Source organism: Podarcis cretensis, assembly GCF_951804945.1.
Source record: "Podarcis cretensis genome assembly, chromosome: 2".
In the NCBI taxonomy this organism is placed as follows: Eukaryota; Metazoa; Chordata; class Lepidosauria; order Squamata; family Lacertidae; genus Podarcis; species Podarcis cretensis.
In genome coordinates this window covers 54,214,349-54,233,002 of record NC_137171.1, presented here as the reverse complement: position 1 = coordinate 54,233,002, position 18,654 = coordinate 54,214,349, and the positions used below count along the sequence as shown (strand labels likewise).

At 41.3% G+C, this 18,654-nt stretch overlaps 1 protein-coding gene across 5 annotated transcripts in view; it reads right to left on the bottom strand.

The window, feature by feature from the left end:
* PPP2R2B (protein phosphatase 2 regulatory subunit Bbeta) overlaps positions 1-18,654 on the bottom strand; it is a 260,736-nt gene that overhangs the window by 66,067 nt on the left and 176,015 nt on the right. For all 5 annotated transcript variants that reach the window (XM_079967972.1, XM_079967973.1, XM_079967975.1 and 2 more), the window contains one exon: positions 17,006-17,118. In XM_079967972.1, the coding sequence (XP_079824098.1) occupies positions 17,006-17,118 (113 nt within the window). The remainder of the gene's footprint in view (positions 1-17,005; positions 17,119-18,654) is intronic.

Here is an 18,654-nt window from a genome sequence, read left to right as displayed (position 1 = left end):
TCACCAAGCAAGTCCTTAGCATGAACAGCAAAGCAGACATTTCCCCACCCATGGAGTCAACTTAATACACTATTTTCAAAAGAATATCCATAGTGCTCTCTGAATCATTGCTGAATCATTACTGAATTTTAATTACTATGAAACGTGCCAGTTCAGACCACGGTCAGAACATCCCTCCAGCAAATTCACCAGCTGTTTTCTACACCTTCCTCCCTTTAATCTTGACCAGTCTCAAAGGTGAAGTTAATTGTGCAGAAGATGCATCCTTGGCAGATAAAATAAATCAGTTGGTATCAGACTTTCCTAAGAGATCAGCTCACTGAAGCTGCATATGGATTACTGTTTCTGAAGAGCAATGAAGGTGACTTCACCTGTTAAGGTCAGCCTGGCGTAGATCAAGTTTTGCTGGTTTGATAATTTCTTGAATAGTAAGACATTGCTGAGCAGTGGACCTGACGTGTGCGTGTGTGTGTGTGTGTGTTGATATATCACTGATAAATCCTTTTACGTATCATTTATGGCCTTCCTCAATATAAAGGCACCTATTGTTATGGGGGAGGGGGGAGGTAAGCCATATGCCTGGGTCCCTTTCTAATTTCTGAATCCAGCATGGATTCAATTTCTGGAATAGCCAGGTTAGCTTCCTGGTGAGGCAATGACCCTCTAAGTATGGGCCATTAAGGTAACAAAGGAAGTGGCTCTGTGCCAGGTGCCTGATGGCAAATGGATGGGGCCCCCTCCCGCAACTCACTGATAGTTATAAAGGCAAAGGTTAGAGTTAGGTGTTAATCAGTTATGTGAGCTAGAAGCTAGAGCTGGAAGCAGCAGGTTGGGAAGCCAAAGAGACATAGAAATACTTGTGACTATGGGACAAACAAAGATCCTCTTGTGGTGTTAATGCTGTGAACCCCTTGATCGTAGGCTCAGGTTGCATATATGTGTAAAAAAAACCTTCTGTCATAAAGACACCACAGTCTCCGCTGTCGCTCATTCTAAAGGAAACACAAACACTGGGTAAGCACCTGGAAACCCCAGAATCTCACATTGCTCAGGGATGGATAGCATGCAAAACTGTGTCCCTACTATTTTTTTAAAAAACCAATAAAGTTGTGTGATGCAGGCAATGACAGCTCTAGGAAGCCCTGGCATTCTATTGTCTGTATGCTACCTGAGTAAACCTGACCTCCTCTGAAAGTACAGATTGTGGGTGCTGCTGAGCTGAGGTGTGAGGATAGTGGCCTATCCAAGACAATTGTTGGCAAAGGCAGCAACCGCTTGGGAGTAAGCTCCACTGAACACTTAAGAGGTTTTACTACAATCAAGCCGCATATAAATTTTGCTAAAAATATGAACAAATAAAAACCTTCTGAATAAACATGCAGAGTCTTGAAGTGCACATGTGAGAGCTTTCCTCGCTAAAGGCAAAAGCAGAGTTTGGAAATCTCCTCTCCTTTTGGCAAGGGAATACCCATCTCTTGTACTTAGGCAGAGCAGGCAATGGTTCTGTTCCATTACAAAGAAAATCTATTACTTGTTCACTCATCTGATACGTCTCTCCAGATTACCTGGTGATGTATTTTCACTGCATTACTATAACCTACTTTTCCTTTCTTTCTCGTGTCCCAGAGGATTCTGCTGCCAAGAAGATGGCTTTCTAGAATAGTTTAAGGCAAGGAGAGTACAGGCAATGACAAGGAGAAAGAGGGGGTGGGGGTGGGCACGAGCTTGCTTCATGTGCCCTCGTCTGTACAGCTGCATTGGCAAGGTGCTTTGTTAAAGAGAGCCACTGCCTGGCACAAGGAGAAGTGGAGAAGATGAATTTGCTCTCCTTTCTCCTGGAGCCAGGATCCAAAATGCAAGCTGATACATTAAAACAGATTGAATCATGGTTTTTTTTCTGCCATCACTGCTGATATGGAAGCAATGTACTCTCTTGATAGCACTTGTTTTTTTGAAGCGAGGGAGGGAGACAAGAAAGGATGCAGCCATGCCTGCCTTCTTACGATGTCTTGAGAACTCTGTAGTGCAGCTCACACATGGTATTCAAAGGAAGGAAAACATTGTAAACTAGTCCCAAAGTAAGAGCAATGCGAGAAGCGCACACTGTATGCAGAAGAGACCGTGTGCCTTAGCTCTGCAGTCAGCCCCTTTTAAAGAGCAGTAAATCTATGTGATATGTGACTGCAAAAATGAGGAAAGGAAGGGACTTCTTTTCGTTGTTCATTTTACTGGCTGATTAAACTGGGTTTCGTTAAGTGGAGATCCCAGGGCAGTGAGTTGAATAAGATAAAAAAAGACACAACTGCAAAGTCATAGAACCCAGAAACAAACTACCCACTATTTTTTAAATCATTACACACTATAAATACAAGAGCAGTTCATAAGTCCACTAAGACCTTGAGCTATTCAATCAAATGCCTCTGAAAGCCCTGGTGCCTGGTGTAAAGTTGGGGCTATCGGGTGGAAGGGAATTCCACAGTCAGGGTACCACTACAGAGAAGGACCTACCCCTCCAGATAAAATCCCTCTATCCACTCTTTATACAGCAGGCAGATGACTTTTTTATCTGCAAACTTAGGGCTAAGCATCTTCAGTGCTGAAATCAAAGATAAAGCCCTCTGCCTCCTCTTTATAAGTAAAAATAGTGTTTCCAGTGTCCCACAGATCTGGAGTGGTGTGTGTGTCTGTGTATCTAGTAAGTGTGCATGTGAATGTGCATGGCCTTATATGTGATGTATGTAGTGTGGAGTTGCAGGTGCATATCCACCAGTAGCATGTGGACTTCAGAGGGAGTGACTGACGATCAATATGGCCCTAGGGGTGAAAAAGGTTAGCCACCCCTGCTTTAGAAGACTTCTACATAGAGTTACCCTTTTGTTTGCTGTGGCTGCAATATGTCGATGGTTTAGCTGTTGCTGGTCAGCCATTCGCATCCAGCTCCAGCTGTTAGTAAATGTCAGCAAAACAAACCACTCAGAAAACAAAACCATGGACATCCATCTCTGTCGTCCTAGAGGATGGCAAACTCCATTCCTCTCTGCTTCAATAATGGACAAAGCCCTGCTTAAAAGCGAAAGTGAATACTTTTTAATAAGGTTACACACCGCCAGTCAACCTCAGAAACGTCTCCTCCCTACCCCCCTTTCTGACATTGTACAGAAAATTGAGATGATTTATATATTGCAGGCCTTTCTGACATGCGTGTTGCATCTGGAGCTTCTGTGGGGGCTCACAAACTAATCGGAAGCTTATCTCCGTCTTTGTGGAAAGGTCTGCTGTCAGCTTCCAAGGCCCTCCGAACAATTCAATAACTGACACCAAAGGTTCACCCCAGAACCCTGAACGTCTTGATGTTTCACGTGCTCAGACAAGGCCAGCGCCTACAAGGGCTACACAGTGACACGCGACTGATAGGTATGCTTGTTCAGCTGATTGGATGACATTTGTTTCATTAAATTAAAAGGCTGGTTGCAATTTTACTGTGCACCATGGCAGGCTGGGGCTGTAGGCACTCAGGAGCGCAAGTGAACCATCTTGCCTTAGAGAAGGTTTATTACTGAAAATCCCTGTGATCGGAAGGAACATAAAAATTCAGACACCTAGAGGCCCGCTGCCCTAGAAAACTGAAGCACTTTTGTGTTTTCCTCAAGATCAGATCCTATGAAATGTGTGCCATTTCTCTAGCACCCCCCTCCATGAGCAAAACACTGTATTATCTGCTTCCTTGCATAATTTCAGATACAGCATCTGCTAACAAACACTCTTGATCCTTGACTTGTTCTCTAGATCTGCTGCCCCCCCCCCATTTGTATCTTACACACATCTGCAGTTACATTTCATGTGTTTTCCTTTTGTCATAACTAGGGTTTTCATTAAAAGACATGTGATTCAGAAATATTTTTTCCTGCTGCTCCTCCAATGAGAATGTAACTGCACTAGCACAATTAACACCTCAGTCAGTACTATGTATTTCAACCTCTTTTAAAAAAGAAACCAGATTCTTGCTGCTCATAGCAATGTGTACATGACACTGATTAAGACATTCAGCAAAAGCTGTTTTCTGAAATACTATAATAAAAAAGGGGGGGGGGATCCAGACTCTCGCATTATTAGTTGTGTGTCAGATTGACTTGCCTTGGGGGAAAACAACAACCTGAAAAGAATCTACCAAGCAGGCCACAGCCTCTAGGCCAGTGATGACCAACCCTTTTAATAATAATGCCATAACTCAAGCCCAACGTATGGGAGAGCGTCATATTTGTCACTTGATGTACAAACATCTCAGGCCCCCAAACATCTAATATGCAAGTGGATTCAATTTTCTACACAAACTAAGCATATAAACAGGAGGATTCTAGTTGTCTACTGCAGGATCAAAGCTGAATTTCAAATCAATTAACCCTTTGTAGGCCAGAGGCATTTTACACAACCACAAAGACATCTACACAGCTGCCACATTTATAAAATGTGACCTGCCATGAAAATAAAGTATTTAAAAGGAGATGAAATAAAGCCTGCTACCTTTTCATGACATTTAAAACCAGATCTTCTGCAACCAGTCCTGGATGCTGCTTCAACCTATACATCTTCTACCCTCCCCCCAACCTCTTTTTTATTTTTTGTTCATCAAAGGAAACAGAAAGTATCTTGCTGTGCAGAGCACCCCAGGGGGACATTTGAAAACCTTCTCTTCTAACTGGAAGGGTAGTTAAAAGTGAGGAGGAAATACTTCTATCAGAGCCTCAGTAGAAGCTTGATTTGCAGAGTGCAGGATCAAAGTCAAAACATTTCTCCTTTAAAGAGATTTAAATCATAGATGTTATTTGTGCTAATTATTTATTGCAAACATCCCCTAGCACAGACAAAACCACAAGCACTTTGGATACTACAGCTACGCAAAAAGGAACTCCGGCAAAACAAAACAGCAATGCTTTTAGGGATGATTCAGAGGAAGAATGCAAGTGGTTATATGAGTTATATGTATGCTCACTGGGGACAGGGGGCGGTGGCGGAAGGGTGGGGATACAACACACCAAAGTACCATAATCCCTTTATTAGTACCAACCCACTTTTGGCATAACTTCCTAATTCTCACGTCCTGCTTACTGTACAGTGGTACCTCAGGTTACATACACTTCAGGTTACATACGCTTCAGGTTACACACTCCGCTAACCCAGAAATAGTGCTTCAGGTTAAGAACAGAAATCGGGCTCCGGCGGCGGGGCGGCGGCAGGAGACCCCATTAGCTAAAGTGGTGCTTCAGGTTAAGAACAGTTTCAGGTTAAGAACGGACCTCCGGAACGAATTAAGTACTTAACCTGAGGTACCACTGTAACTCAGTCTGAAATAACCACACATTGCTTCCCAGCTTAGCCCTGCCTCCTCTTCCTCTCCTTTCCCCTAGGTCAAATTTAAGATTGCTAGCTTCTTGGCGATGACCTCTTGCAGCTTGCAAAGCGGCACTAAATAAATAAATAAAAACTAAACTACTAAAAATCACAAAGCAGCGTACAAGCTTCTAAATTCACCAGGACTCTTTCGAACATGCAGGATTATTAAGAAGAACAAAAATAGGAGGTTGGGTGGAATTCTCTCCCCCCACCCAATGCAGATTTCTTGATTTTTATCAAGTTCAACAGCTTTTTCTCCCATCTCCTTTTGTGCACATGTGTGTAAGCACAAGGGACACAACTCCTTTTGCATTGTGGCTCTGAGATTCTGGAACACCCTTCCAAGGTAGTCCGTCTGGCCCAGATCAAATTATACTGGCCCTATCTGGTTTCCATATCAAATTACACTTTTAAAGCCATTCTTGCTTTCTAAAACAGAGCTTCCTCATTGCTGTTCTGAAACTGATTTCTTAATGCTCTTTTAGACTAATTGCTTTTAACTTGGTGATTTTGGACAAACTACTTTTAGTTTTTCATTGCTGTTTACTGTTACTGTTGTTTGCTGCCTTGAGTCTTTTTTAAAAATAAAAATAACAGACTCAAGGTTGCAAACAATAATAATATGGAATTATTATTGGAATGCAGAAATATGAAATTTAGAGTTGTATCCATCATTAGTTCTACTCAGAGTAGAACATGACTATCTTAGGTCTCAATGGGTTTCTCTGAACAGAACTTTGATAAAGCCCATAATGTCTTAAAACTAAAATAAAAATAAAAATGTGCTGTTGCTATTGGGATTCTACCACCACCACAAATGCCATCTTGTGGGAATAAGAATGCATCCTAAGAGCAGCATTGCTGGCCTAGATAATTCAGAATCCCAATTCCAATTCCAACAGTGGCCAACCAGATGCTTCCAGAAGCTCACAAGCAGACCTTGAAGGAAAGAACCTTCTCTTGTCATTTGTTCTCAGCACCTAGTACTCTGAGATACACTCCCTTTAAGTTGTAGATGGTCCATTAACTAACTTGGCCAATCACTTTTGATAGACATCACATCCATGAATTTGTCTAATACTTAAAAAATATATTTACTGAGCTTAGTGGTCATCACCATTTCTTGAGGCAGAGAATGCACTGTCTGTGTGAAGTATTTTCCTTTGTCTGCCTTGAAATCAGAATCAATTGATTTCACTGTATGAACTGAAGCTATATTGTTATAGAGGGTCATATATTTATCTCTATCCATTATTTCCATGTGATTCACAGTGCCATAAACCTTTATCACTCCACTCCACTTTGCAGCATGAGCCTATGCATCTCTATTCCAAAGTTAAGTCTCCCTGAGTTCAATGGGACTGGCATGCAAGTGTATAGAATTGCAGCCTTAAGTGGCAGTCCTATATACTTTTTACCAGGAAGTACGATCCACTAAACTCAGGGAGAACTACTTTGGAAGAGACATGAAAATTTAATTTGTCAGCCCCCAACAACAAGAGTTTTCTGGGTGATGAACAAAGTAAAAACAAAATTTAAATATAACAATTGCAATGGGACAAATTAAGGAGCAGCAAATAAGTGAAAAATCAAAATGAAGCAGAGATCAATAGGGTTTTTTTGTTTTTTTTTTCTTTAAAAAACCTGCATCAGTGATAAATCGGAACTGAGACCAACAATAAAATATTCCACAGAGCCAAACAATCATGCTAAAACCAGAGATTTAAAAGACCTGAGAAAATACGAAGGTATTTTTCCCTAGCACCAAAGAGACATCAGGTACCTGGTACACCTCTCTGGTGGAGGACTTTTCACAACTGAGGGACCACTGCAGAAAAAACTCTTTTCTCCCACAGCCAACTGGTGGAGGCACTTAGAGAAGGGCCTCAGCTGAGCATCTAAAGCAGCCTCCCCTGACCTGGTGCTCTGTAAATGCTTTTGGATTTCAAGTCCAATCAGCCCCATCCAGCCAATGATCAGGAATGATGGAAGTTGTAGTCCAGCAACATCTGGAGGGTGATGGTTCGAGAAGACTGATTTCCAGGCTCAACAAATACATATAGAATTGTGTGATTTACAGTGGTGCCCCGCAAGATGCGCCTCGCAAGACGGAAAACCCGCTAGACGAAAGGGTTTTCCGTTTTGGAGGCGCTTCGCAAAACGAATTTCCCTATGGGCTTGCTTCGCAAGACGAAAATGTCTTGCGAGTTCCTGCAGGGTTTTTTCCCTCCCCCCCCCTTTTCCTAAGCCCTAAGCCGCTTATCAGCTGATCCGCTAAAAGCCGCTAAACCGCTAATAGCGCTAATCCGCTAAGCTGTCAATGGGCTTGCTTCGCAAGACGAAAAAACCACTATATGAAGAGCCCCACGGAACGGATTAATTTCATCTTGCGAGGCACCATTGTATTAGTCAACGTATTTCAAAACTATGATTACTTCAATTTTTCCTTGTATGGAGTTTATTGCATTCCTTTGATAATCCTGGTGGGATGACCAATATTCCAGATGTGGTTGTGCTATAAATGTATAAAGCATTATGATATTGGCCTTTTCCTAAATAATTTCTGACATAGAATTTGCCCTTTTCATTGCTACTGCACAGGAAAGTGACGTTCTCAGTAAATTATTCAAGTGTTTACCACATGCATATGATAATGAAACTGGTGCATATAGCGAACCTCATATGTGAAATAAAACTGTTTCAAGAGTTAAATATTTTCCTTACCCCAAATTATCTCTGCACAGCAAAAATGTCAAGTATGAAGCTTTAAGCATCTGAAATTATGGTGTACAGCAAAATAAATAGATCGTGTTTTTGATAACAAAAAGCCACTTAACAGGGTCACAGATTTCACTCCGCTTCTCACGCACGGACACTTTTATCTACATGGAAGTATTTCAGGGAAACAGAGCTTTGTAAACAAAAGTGCATCACTGGGAAGAATGGGCATGAAGCTGCTGAAGTGAAGTGTGAGGTTTGTTAAAAGAGGCTCTTATAACTGTTGTTGATCTCTGCGGAAGATGAGTTCTCGGGAATGTCAGACCCTCCAAATGCAAAAGCAGCAGTAAAAAAGGAAAAATAGCTTTAAGTAGCTATCATTTCTGTAAGCTAGAGAATAGGAAAGTAGTTTTGCTTAAAGACACTCTAATCTTTTACTCTTACAGACTGATGGCATTACCTATGTCACATAATAAGCACCATGAGACTTGGCATTTAGAAAGCGTATTGCTTCTTCAAAGTGCTTTAAAGTAGGGGTTAGGTATTCCCTTAGGTCTACCTGCAACAAATATCGGAGAATTAGAAACAACTTTGCTCTGCATTGGGGAGGGAGAAAGGAATGCAGACAGTAAATGCCAGTTTGATGGTTATTAATTTATTATTATTTATTAAATTAGTATACTGCCCTTCATCCGAAGGTCATAAAATTACAAAATGAGAACACAAAATATGTAAAAACAATAGCAAGAACAAAAACAAACCAATAACCCCCCCAACATATTTAAAAGTACATGGAGTGTTAATGAGCCAAAGGCTGGATTAAAGAGAAACGTTTTCGCACGGTGCCTAAAGAGATGCAATCAAGGCACCAGGTAAGCCTTCCTAGGACAAGATTCCACAAACGGAGAGTCACTGCAGAAAAGGCCCTTTTTTGTGTTGCCAGCTTCCAGAAACGTTGTGGAGGCGGCACACAAAGAATGATGATTGCAGGGTCTGGGCTGGTTCATATGAGGAGAGGCCGTCCTTGAGATATTGAGGTTCTAGGCCACTTAAGGCTTTATAGATCAAGACCAGCAATTTGAATTAGGCCCAGAAACTAATTGGCAGCCATGCAATCAGGTCAGGATTGGTTTTAAATGCTCAAACTGTCTTGCCCTGGTGAGCAATGTTGAATTTGTGTTGTATAGATATATTGCATCTAATAATAAAGAGCCTAGTGACACCTTGAATGCTAACAAATTCATTATGGCTTAACCTTATGTGGGACTAGAATCCATTTCACCAGATGCTTCAAGTGTAATCCTCAGCTGGCAGGTTGCAAGAAGTTCAGTTCTGTCACCTATGGCTTGAACTGCAATAATGGTTTCCTATCTTATTACATATGTCAATTAACTTGCTAATGTTAGGATGTTTGTTTTACCATCAGTTACTGCCATTGTGTATGCTTAACCGCACTGATTTTGCATATATTGCTTCCATGCAATTGTTGCAGACTGTATTTTCCCCCATTTAATTTCCATTAGTGTTTTCACTCCCCTTCCTGCTGGTACATCCACATAAACTTGTCACCTGATAATAACAATTTGCTCATCAGACTCATTCATCTGACATTCCTGGACTCGAGTCTATAAAACAAAACATGTCAAAATTTCCCTCAAAATGTTAAAACAAATCGTCCTGAAATGTGACTTGGCATAAAAAGACAAGAGCAGCAATAGATCCATCCTGCAATGGATTATTACTACAGAGAATTCAGACCATGTTGCTGCCAAATGCTCGCATGCCAGTGCTTTTCCTCTCCTCCTCTCCTTGTTGTACATTGTCTGGCTTATGGCCATTCTTCTGACCTTCAATGCAATTGCAGCATCAGCCTTTCACATGCAGGCTGGCCAAAGCACCACTGGCGAAAGGAGTTAGTCCACCATGGGACAACTGACACGGCCTGGTAAAGCCTTATCTTTCTGCATTGCTTTATCCCAAATTTCTTGGTGGTGTTGTCAGGTGAGGATTTGTGTAGGCAAAAATAAATAAATGCTTCTCCTGGCCCTAATTCCCACCCCCACCCCCCATCCCAGGATTTTAGAGCTGTTAAGGAGCCTGCCCACCTTGACAGATTCCTGTCCAGCTACATGTAACCCTCCAAAGACAGCACAGGAAGGGATGTTTTTAGGTTCTCATGCCCATGCTGTTATAGAGGATAACAATAAACCACAAGCTATCATTGGGGATGCCCATTCTTACTGACTATGAATTCCTCCAGATCACATCACTAATACATATCAGGTTGTGATAAGCATGAGAGGATCACTGGAAACACCAAAGGAATCTGCAGAGTTCTATTCTTCCAGTTCCTCCATTCTCACCCGTTTCTAGGCTTTGCTTTCCAAAATGCCATTTCATTCCATGTGTTACTGGTAACTGTTGCCAAAGCAAAGTTAGCACGGTATCACATGTCATAAACCTGTCCAAGGGCCTGTTCTCTCTAGCCAAAAGGATTGAGCCATGAGAACTTTTCCCCAATATATAACATTCGTTATTCAGAAAATAGTTCACCTTGGTCAATGGGAGAGATCTTTTCGACAGTGATAAATCACTGAACTCCCAGGCATGAAAAATCTCTGTACTCTATTTTTCAGTTCCTCTTCCAACACTTTGACCTTCATAGGCCCCAAACCTCCAGATAATTTAATAGCTGTTAAAATAAGGTTAAGAAAAAGGGAATGGTCATATAAGAAGAAAACTAAGTATAACCTGGTATGGGGATGGGGCGGAGGGAACACTAAAAGGACCAGTAACTGATGTCCAGTTACTACTTCATCACTGAGAAATATTAAATCAAATCCTGCTTTTATGGACTAAATGCAAGAATTTTATAACTAAGTAGATAAGGAGAGCCCTGCTAGATTGGGACAAAGGCCCATCTAGTCTACTATCCTGTTCTCATACTGGCCAGTCAACACCTGAGTGCTCAGGGGCTCTTTTCCACGTGTGATACCCGGCAGCTGGCTTTGTGAGGCATGCCATACCCACTTATCAGCTCTGACAGTGGAGGAAGAACTTAACTATCGTGGCTAGTAGCCATGGAAGACTCCCCAGTTTTAGGAGAAGGTAAAGAAGCTCATTTACTTTTAGCCTCACATCCTTAACCTGAACTACAAGTAGGAATAAACTGGGTAAAATGCACACCCCACAAGTGTTTATTCTGAGAGCACAGCAGCCATTCTGGTTACTGTGAGGGGGCAGTTCATGGGCAATTGCCAAACAGGAAGCTTTCAAAACAACTCTTGTGTGTATACAGCTATTGTATATCCAAACTCCCTGTGTTATGGCCTTCATTAATTACTGAGCTAGCTAAGTCACAGTGAATCTTTCTCAACAGCCCTTATTTTGTATTTCAAATTCTCCATCATCAGTCCAAGAAAGTAGAATTAAACAGACAGGATTTTGTTTATTTGTTTAATGAAGATTACACTGGTCTAGAGCAACCAAAGAACTACTTAAAAACACAGCAGGCAAATACAATCAGTGACAGCGAGCATTAATCCCGCCCCCTGCCCCAAAATCAATATATAGAAAGCATATCCCACTGAGGATCCATAGCTTTCATTAGGTTGATCGCTGAACAGTACTCACTTGACCAGAGTTGGACAACAGCTAAGGGTTAATATGACAAAAGCAAAGTAGCATTATACCCTTAGAATATGGGCTGCCTGTGTGACACTACGATCTCATAAATATAAGAGTCTTGATCGGGTTTGTGCTTTTTTATTACCTCACTATTTGTAAGAAATGCAATAAGGAATGAGTGATGGGCAAAATAATTGACTATTAACCTTCAACACTACAAACAAATTGCAAATATGACCCTAAAATCCAAACTGGGAAGTGGATCATTGTGTGGCTTTCTTGCTGCTGTGGGTGGCCTGGTTTCCTGGAGAATGTAACCATTACTCAGAGGTGACACTCACTTTTAATCGGTTTATGGATTTATTAGGGACAGAATTTATTACATCTCAAAGAATCTGTTTTAAATCTCGTATTGATTTGAATAATGTGCAGTGAAGATCTGCCTTTGTTCCTCTCTCTCTCCCAATGTACTGTAATGTATATAGATTAATTGAAGTCTTATAAACAGTATATATATTTTAGGTGGCTAAGGCTGCAATCTTTACTCTCCTGGAAATAAGCTCCAACCAAGTCAATAAAACTAACTTCAGAGTAAATATGTACACAGCATGCTTTGTGGCAGGGATGGGGAATCTGTGGCCCTCCAAATATTGCTGAACTCCAGCTCTTATCAACCCCATCCAGCTTAGCCAATGGCCAGGAATAAAATGCAATCCAGCAACATCTGGAGGGCCACAGGTTCCCAATCCCTGTTGCAAGGAATGGTAAAGGATCACTCAAGTACTCAACAAGACAGCTCTACTCTGAACTACCCTTCCTTGTACTATGGCTCCGTCATATCTGTTATTTCCTTGATGACCACCCTGATACAGAAAAACAGAAATACTGAACATACTGAATTTATTATTTCAGTCACAGACCGGTTCCAGCTCACATACAATATCAAGGAAGTCATAAAACATGATAGGGATACATTTGAATTTGCAATTAGGTGTAACAGGGACAATACAAATATAGCAAGACTTAAGAAATATATAAATTAAAACTTAGTCACTAAAATATAACCTAAAATTATCATTTAAGGCCTTGATCATTATGACAGCACAGCTTGTTCCCTAAGTTTTATGGCAATCGCACAGAATTTGGCTACCCTTAACGTGATCTCAGGATCCTTGTCCTCTACCAGGGATTTTAGAGATTGAAGTTCGGATTCATTTGGAGATTTTTGCATAGCAGGGGTAATAAATACCGAGCGTATATCAGAAATCAACATGGGGCATAATCCTATGGAGCTCTTGCACAGCTGCAGTTCAAGAGAACTTGCCCAGAAGATATTCCTGGTGGATTGTGCCCCATAAGATGGACCTGTTTCCTACTGCATCACCCTTAATGACATCCAAAATCCATTGCCAATGAAGTCACTTCATTTTGACTCATAGTACAGTTACTCCAGGCAATTAATTAATCATCTGGAGTTATTGTATCACAAGAGACCAGCAGGCCTCAAAGGTTTCCAAGACAATATGCAAGACAATGAACATTATCTAAATGCCAGCCTGTCCAACACCATCCCCACAGTGCAAAACAATTGATTCTTTTTGGGGGCATTTTTTGCCCCCATGTTCAGAACACCAACTCTCACAACAACCTGCAAACTTTAGAAACACAATTGACATGAAAATAAACAGAAAGCATAGCAGCCAATGAGTGACTGGCTGCGTTTAAGATGGCAAAAGTGTGTATGATTTCTTTACCTAGGCAGTCCAAGCCTATATATGTTTGCTCAGAAGTACCAATGCTGAGTCCAATGGCAGTCATTCTCATGTTAGTGTGTGTAGGATTGTAGCCTTAATAATTAACTAAAGCTTTCCAGGAAGAGCTCACTATGAGCTGTCACTTCAAGCCACTGCAGGATTCGGTCAGTACAACCCAGGCTCAAACTGGCATGTCTGTTTTATTTAATTGCTCATCGTCTAACATTGTGTATGCAATCAAATGCCAACAGTGTCCTTCAGCTCTCTATATTGGACAAACAGGCCAGACCTTACGCCAAAGAATAAACGGACATAAATCAGACATCAGGAATCACAAGACAGAGAAACCAGTAGGAGAACACTTCAATCTCCCAGGACATTCTATACAAGATCTCAAAGTAGCTGTTTTACTACAAAGGAATTTCAGAAATAGACTGGAAAGAGAAGCTGCTGAATTGCAACTTATCACCAAACTTAAAACCATGGAGAGTCCTGGTCTGAACAAAGACCTTGGATTCTTATCTCATTATACATGACAAAGCCATTTTTCACCTTCTCACCCCTTGCTTTTTCCTGTAAGACCTATTGCAGTCGTTAAGAGTCGTCAACAGGCTCATCACAGCTATCTGCCAATCACCCATTCCCACCACCCTTCTGAGTAATACCCCTCCCCACCTTCTCACTATATAGAAGGGTCTGGAAACTTCTGTTTCAGTGTATCTGAAGAAGTGTGCATGCACACGAAAGCTCATACCAAGAACTAACTTAGTTGGTCTTTAAGGTGCTACTGGAAGGAATTTTTTTTTTTTTTGTTTTGACTATGGCAGACCAACACGGCTACCTATCTGTAACTGGCATGTCTGCCGTGTGGAGAATCTCCACTTAGATCTAGACAAAGCAAATGTGGCAGTTCTGCACTGGGTCCTTGCTTTTTACACATTAAATACATGCTCTTCTAATGCAGTGAAGATGGCAATCTTTGAATAGTATCCTTTTGACAGTGCATTTCAGAAAAAACTAAAGAAGTCAATAACAATGATGAGCAGTTCTGTCTGTGCATAGCAGCACACTGGTTTAGATATCCAGGATATGCGAGAAATTATTTTAACGGGCTTTCTGAACAACAGTGAGACAATGCAGCCTTCCAAATGCACTATTCAAAATGACAGTAAACAAACTGTGAAGTAATAATAATAATAATAATAATAATAATAATAATAATAATAATCTTGGCCTTGAGCAATGCCTTCAATATCAAGAATCGGCAATGCAATATGGAAACCATTTGCTTTATGGTGAGAATTAATTAGTTGTCTGGAGTTATTAAATGTCTTTGCTGGCCTGCGGGCGATGAAACTAGAAGCTATAAAAGGTGACCCAGAGTAATAATAGCACCACACATAAAAAACTCCTCTAAATCAATATTGTGCAGCCATATTAATATACACTAGACTAACGGTCAATACCAAACCAGCCATTTTGTACAACAGGAGTTAATGGGGCTAAAATAGAAACACATCCAGAAAACTGTAACTATGTTCTTTCAAAGCCATGCTGCACTTTCAGTTTCAAGGCTTCTTTAGCCAGTAGTTAATTAGTGGAAGCACAGAGATTCTCCTGTGTGGGACGGGTGCTTTCTGAGCAGAGAGACCCAAAGCACCACAGCTTAGGCGTCAGATCCTAATGAAGCAAGTGCCCAGTGTCCACAGAACACATACTTCTCTGGAAGAAAGAAACACTCCCACTGAAGAATTGCAGTTTGGATGGAGAAATCAAATAAAGCGATAGCTCCGCTGACGGACAGCAAAGGAAACAGCTATACAATGCACATCAGTGTTCTTCAGTTAATTCTAATGCACTTGGAATAAAACAAGGAAGGCTACCATGTGCTATGATAATGACTCTGAAGAAGGTGTAAATTGCTGCTAAAGCAGCCTGAAGGAGATCTCAGCACTATATTGCCAAGAGAAGGAAGAGGAGCTTCTTTTAACCAAAAAACGAAAGCTCTTTATCTTTTTGCTACTTGAGGAAAGAGGGAAAGGGAGACAAAGACATCTATGGGGTGCTTTTCAGAATGCGAATACAGGACCACAACATGAACTTCTGCCAAGTAAAGCAAGGTGCACCTGCTGAAGCTTCTTCCATCACCTTGCTAAGAGGTGATGTCTGTCAAATCTCCTCCTGTTACATAGTTGGTGCAGCAAAAGGAAAACACCGTAGGTCAGGAATTGACAACCCAAACAGGAAACCCAATTCTCTTGAGGTGTTCTGGTACTAAAGCAATCAGATGTTCCTTCTACTTAGTACTGACTGTCTTGCTGAGCTGCTGTTGTTGTTTATGCAGCACTATTTGTACTACTATAGCTTATGAATAACATAACCCAAGGTTTTCTACAGCATGGGTTGGGATATGGTGTTTTCTATACATTACCCTTTTGCCGGACATAGAAAACACCTGTGTTGAACAAGTGTGAGTGTGTGAACTATAGTGCAGGTGTTGTTCACACCATCAGTATCTCAAGCAGGCAACCATCAGAATGCACATAACCTCTGTGTAAGAAATCCAGAATGTGTGAAAGAACCGTTGCTCTGAGTCAGTCAGCTACAGCAGGCAGTGATGTCTCCCTTACTTCCAATTAGCTGAACCCCTAAGAGAAATGTACCCTGGCAGCTAGAACACGAGACCAAAGCGAGGTGAGAATCCAAAGAAGAAACACAGCTTGTTTAAACCCAACTGCAATTGCTATATGCACCACACTCCAAAGAATTCACAGGTGTTTTGGCGAGACTGCCTTAAGCAATGGCAAGGCTACCGTCCTCATTACAGTGTCAAACACTATCTCATTACTATGACAGGGACAATTAACACTCTGATCATGCTACTAACATCTAATGTGCAAAGAAAGGGTATTCCCAGACAGGTGTTAATGGTGTGAACAGCACTCCTCACACATGCAGGTATTTTGCAGCACCCACATGACGTCACTGGGATCAAAATGTCCATATCAGTCCGTATCTCACCCCCCCCCCCCACACTGCATTTAATTAAGATTGTCCCTTTCTGGGGAAAATCCAGTAAGTAAAAAAATACCTGTTCCCAATTACACATTTGTAATATTAGGCCCCTGTATGGAAACATGCCAAGAGTACAGTGGTACCTCGGGTTACAGACGCTTCAGGTTACAGATGCTTCAGGTTACAGACTCCACTAACCCAGAAATAGTACCTCAGGTTAAGAACTTTGCTTCAAGATGAGAACAGAAATCGTGCAGTGGCGGTGCGGCAGTAGCGGGAGGCCCCATTAGCTAAAGTGGAATGTCAGGTTAAGAACAGTTTCAGGTTAAGAACGGACCTCCAGAACGAATTAAGTTCTTAACCCTAGGTACCACTGTATTTCAGACAGAAATGCTGTGGGCTGTTGTTTTTTGCTGAGATCATGACTGATGAAATAAAGAAATTCTGACTTTTTTGCAGGGGAAATGCCCCCCCCTCCCGGAAATATGCATTTGCCATACCCGTAGTGTGGTAATTGTGGAGGGGTCTCGGAGCCGTCCATCTTCATCTTTGAGATTGTAGCCCTCTGGTCTTTTGTCGCGTTCACTCACTTTCCATAGCTTCACAGTTTTATCTAGAAGACAACGGGAATACCCAATTGACATTTTTTTCTAAGCCAGATCGAATGCTATTGAATAATGATACATTTAATATTCCACAATGTTTTCTTTTATTTGTTATTTACGCAGCTCATTATATGTGGACAGGGGTTTTTTTTTGTGTATCAAAAAAATGATATTAGTCTCAAAACAACAGTAATTCAGATGGGAAACTGCAGTTGCAAGTTAGTGACTTGCTCAGGGTCACCAAGGTAGTCCATGACTAAGGAAATATAGGATCACAGACTTGGCTCCAATGCAGTTTTCACACCATGCCCTCTGCAGGTAGCATGATCAGGTTTCATTCTTGCTCAAATCAATGATCAGAAATGACACAGAAGCTTTTATGAGTGAAAAAGTGGAGGGACGGACTCTGAACCTGAAGCAGGAGCACGTTCAGGGTCAGCCCCACAAGGACCACTTTCCTTTAACTCCACAGCAGAAGACTCAGAAAGGATTGAGGTTCCCCTGTTCAATTGCAGTAGGAGATTACTGGAGAAGGATAATGCAAGGCTTCCCTATCCCCTACAGGGGCCTAATATAGAGGGTGCTGCAAATCCATAGAATGCTGCTACTCATATAGCCGCTGTCCCCTTAAACTTCTGTGTTTAGATAATTAAAAGTAATCCACACAAGATGCCTATGCAGAATTTTCCTTTCTATATATTTAGACATAACCAGTGGTCCAAGAAACTGTTGTGACTTTTCAGACTAAAGTAGGTCAAATGGAAGATTTTTAATGTTTATACCCTGACCTAGTAATGGTGGCCTAAACCATGCATTTCTCTCAATAATTGGTCTTGGCGCAGTCAGACATTTGATCTTATTTCAATATAGCAGGGGGAAAGCACAGCTTTATGTAAAATTAAGAAGGGGCAATTACAAGGATTTCTTCTCTGATCGCATGCTGAAGAAACACATGCCACCAGTTATTCCTGCCAATTTGGCAAAAGGAAATAACAACATTCATGACTGTGCAGCCTATCTATCATGTTTGAGTATTTCAAGCAAATTTTGAACCAGTAAGCCACAAAAGTAGATTCCAGTGTCTCGTCTGCAAAAGGTTGCTGATTGTAATCTGGTCTCTGCACATTGCATATGTCAAGCTGAATGAATTTTACTTTGGCACAGGTTGAGGGAACAGCTTAGACAAGAAAACTAGCATGCACAATATCCTATAAAAGCAATTTAGAGTTACATGAAAGCTAACTGCTTTAGCTGAGCTTTGATTGCAACAGATTACATTGCAAGTCCAAAGGGTGACAAAGTACAAACTAGAAAGGAGCCCAATCATGTCCGTAATTTACTCAAAAGTCAGTTTCAACTCCCTCCTCCCAGTGAAAGGAATAAAATCTGACGTTTTATCATCGACACTGAATCTGTGCTGAATTCCACAATTGCCAGCTTGCCTGTCAGGTGGATATTTCCATTGGCTTCATCATTTTGTTGTCATCCCATTTATCGTTGTGCCATGAAGTCCTTCAGGGAAAGAGCCTCAGGAACATGTGGCT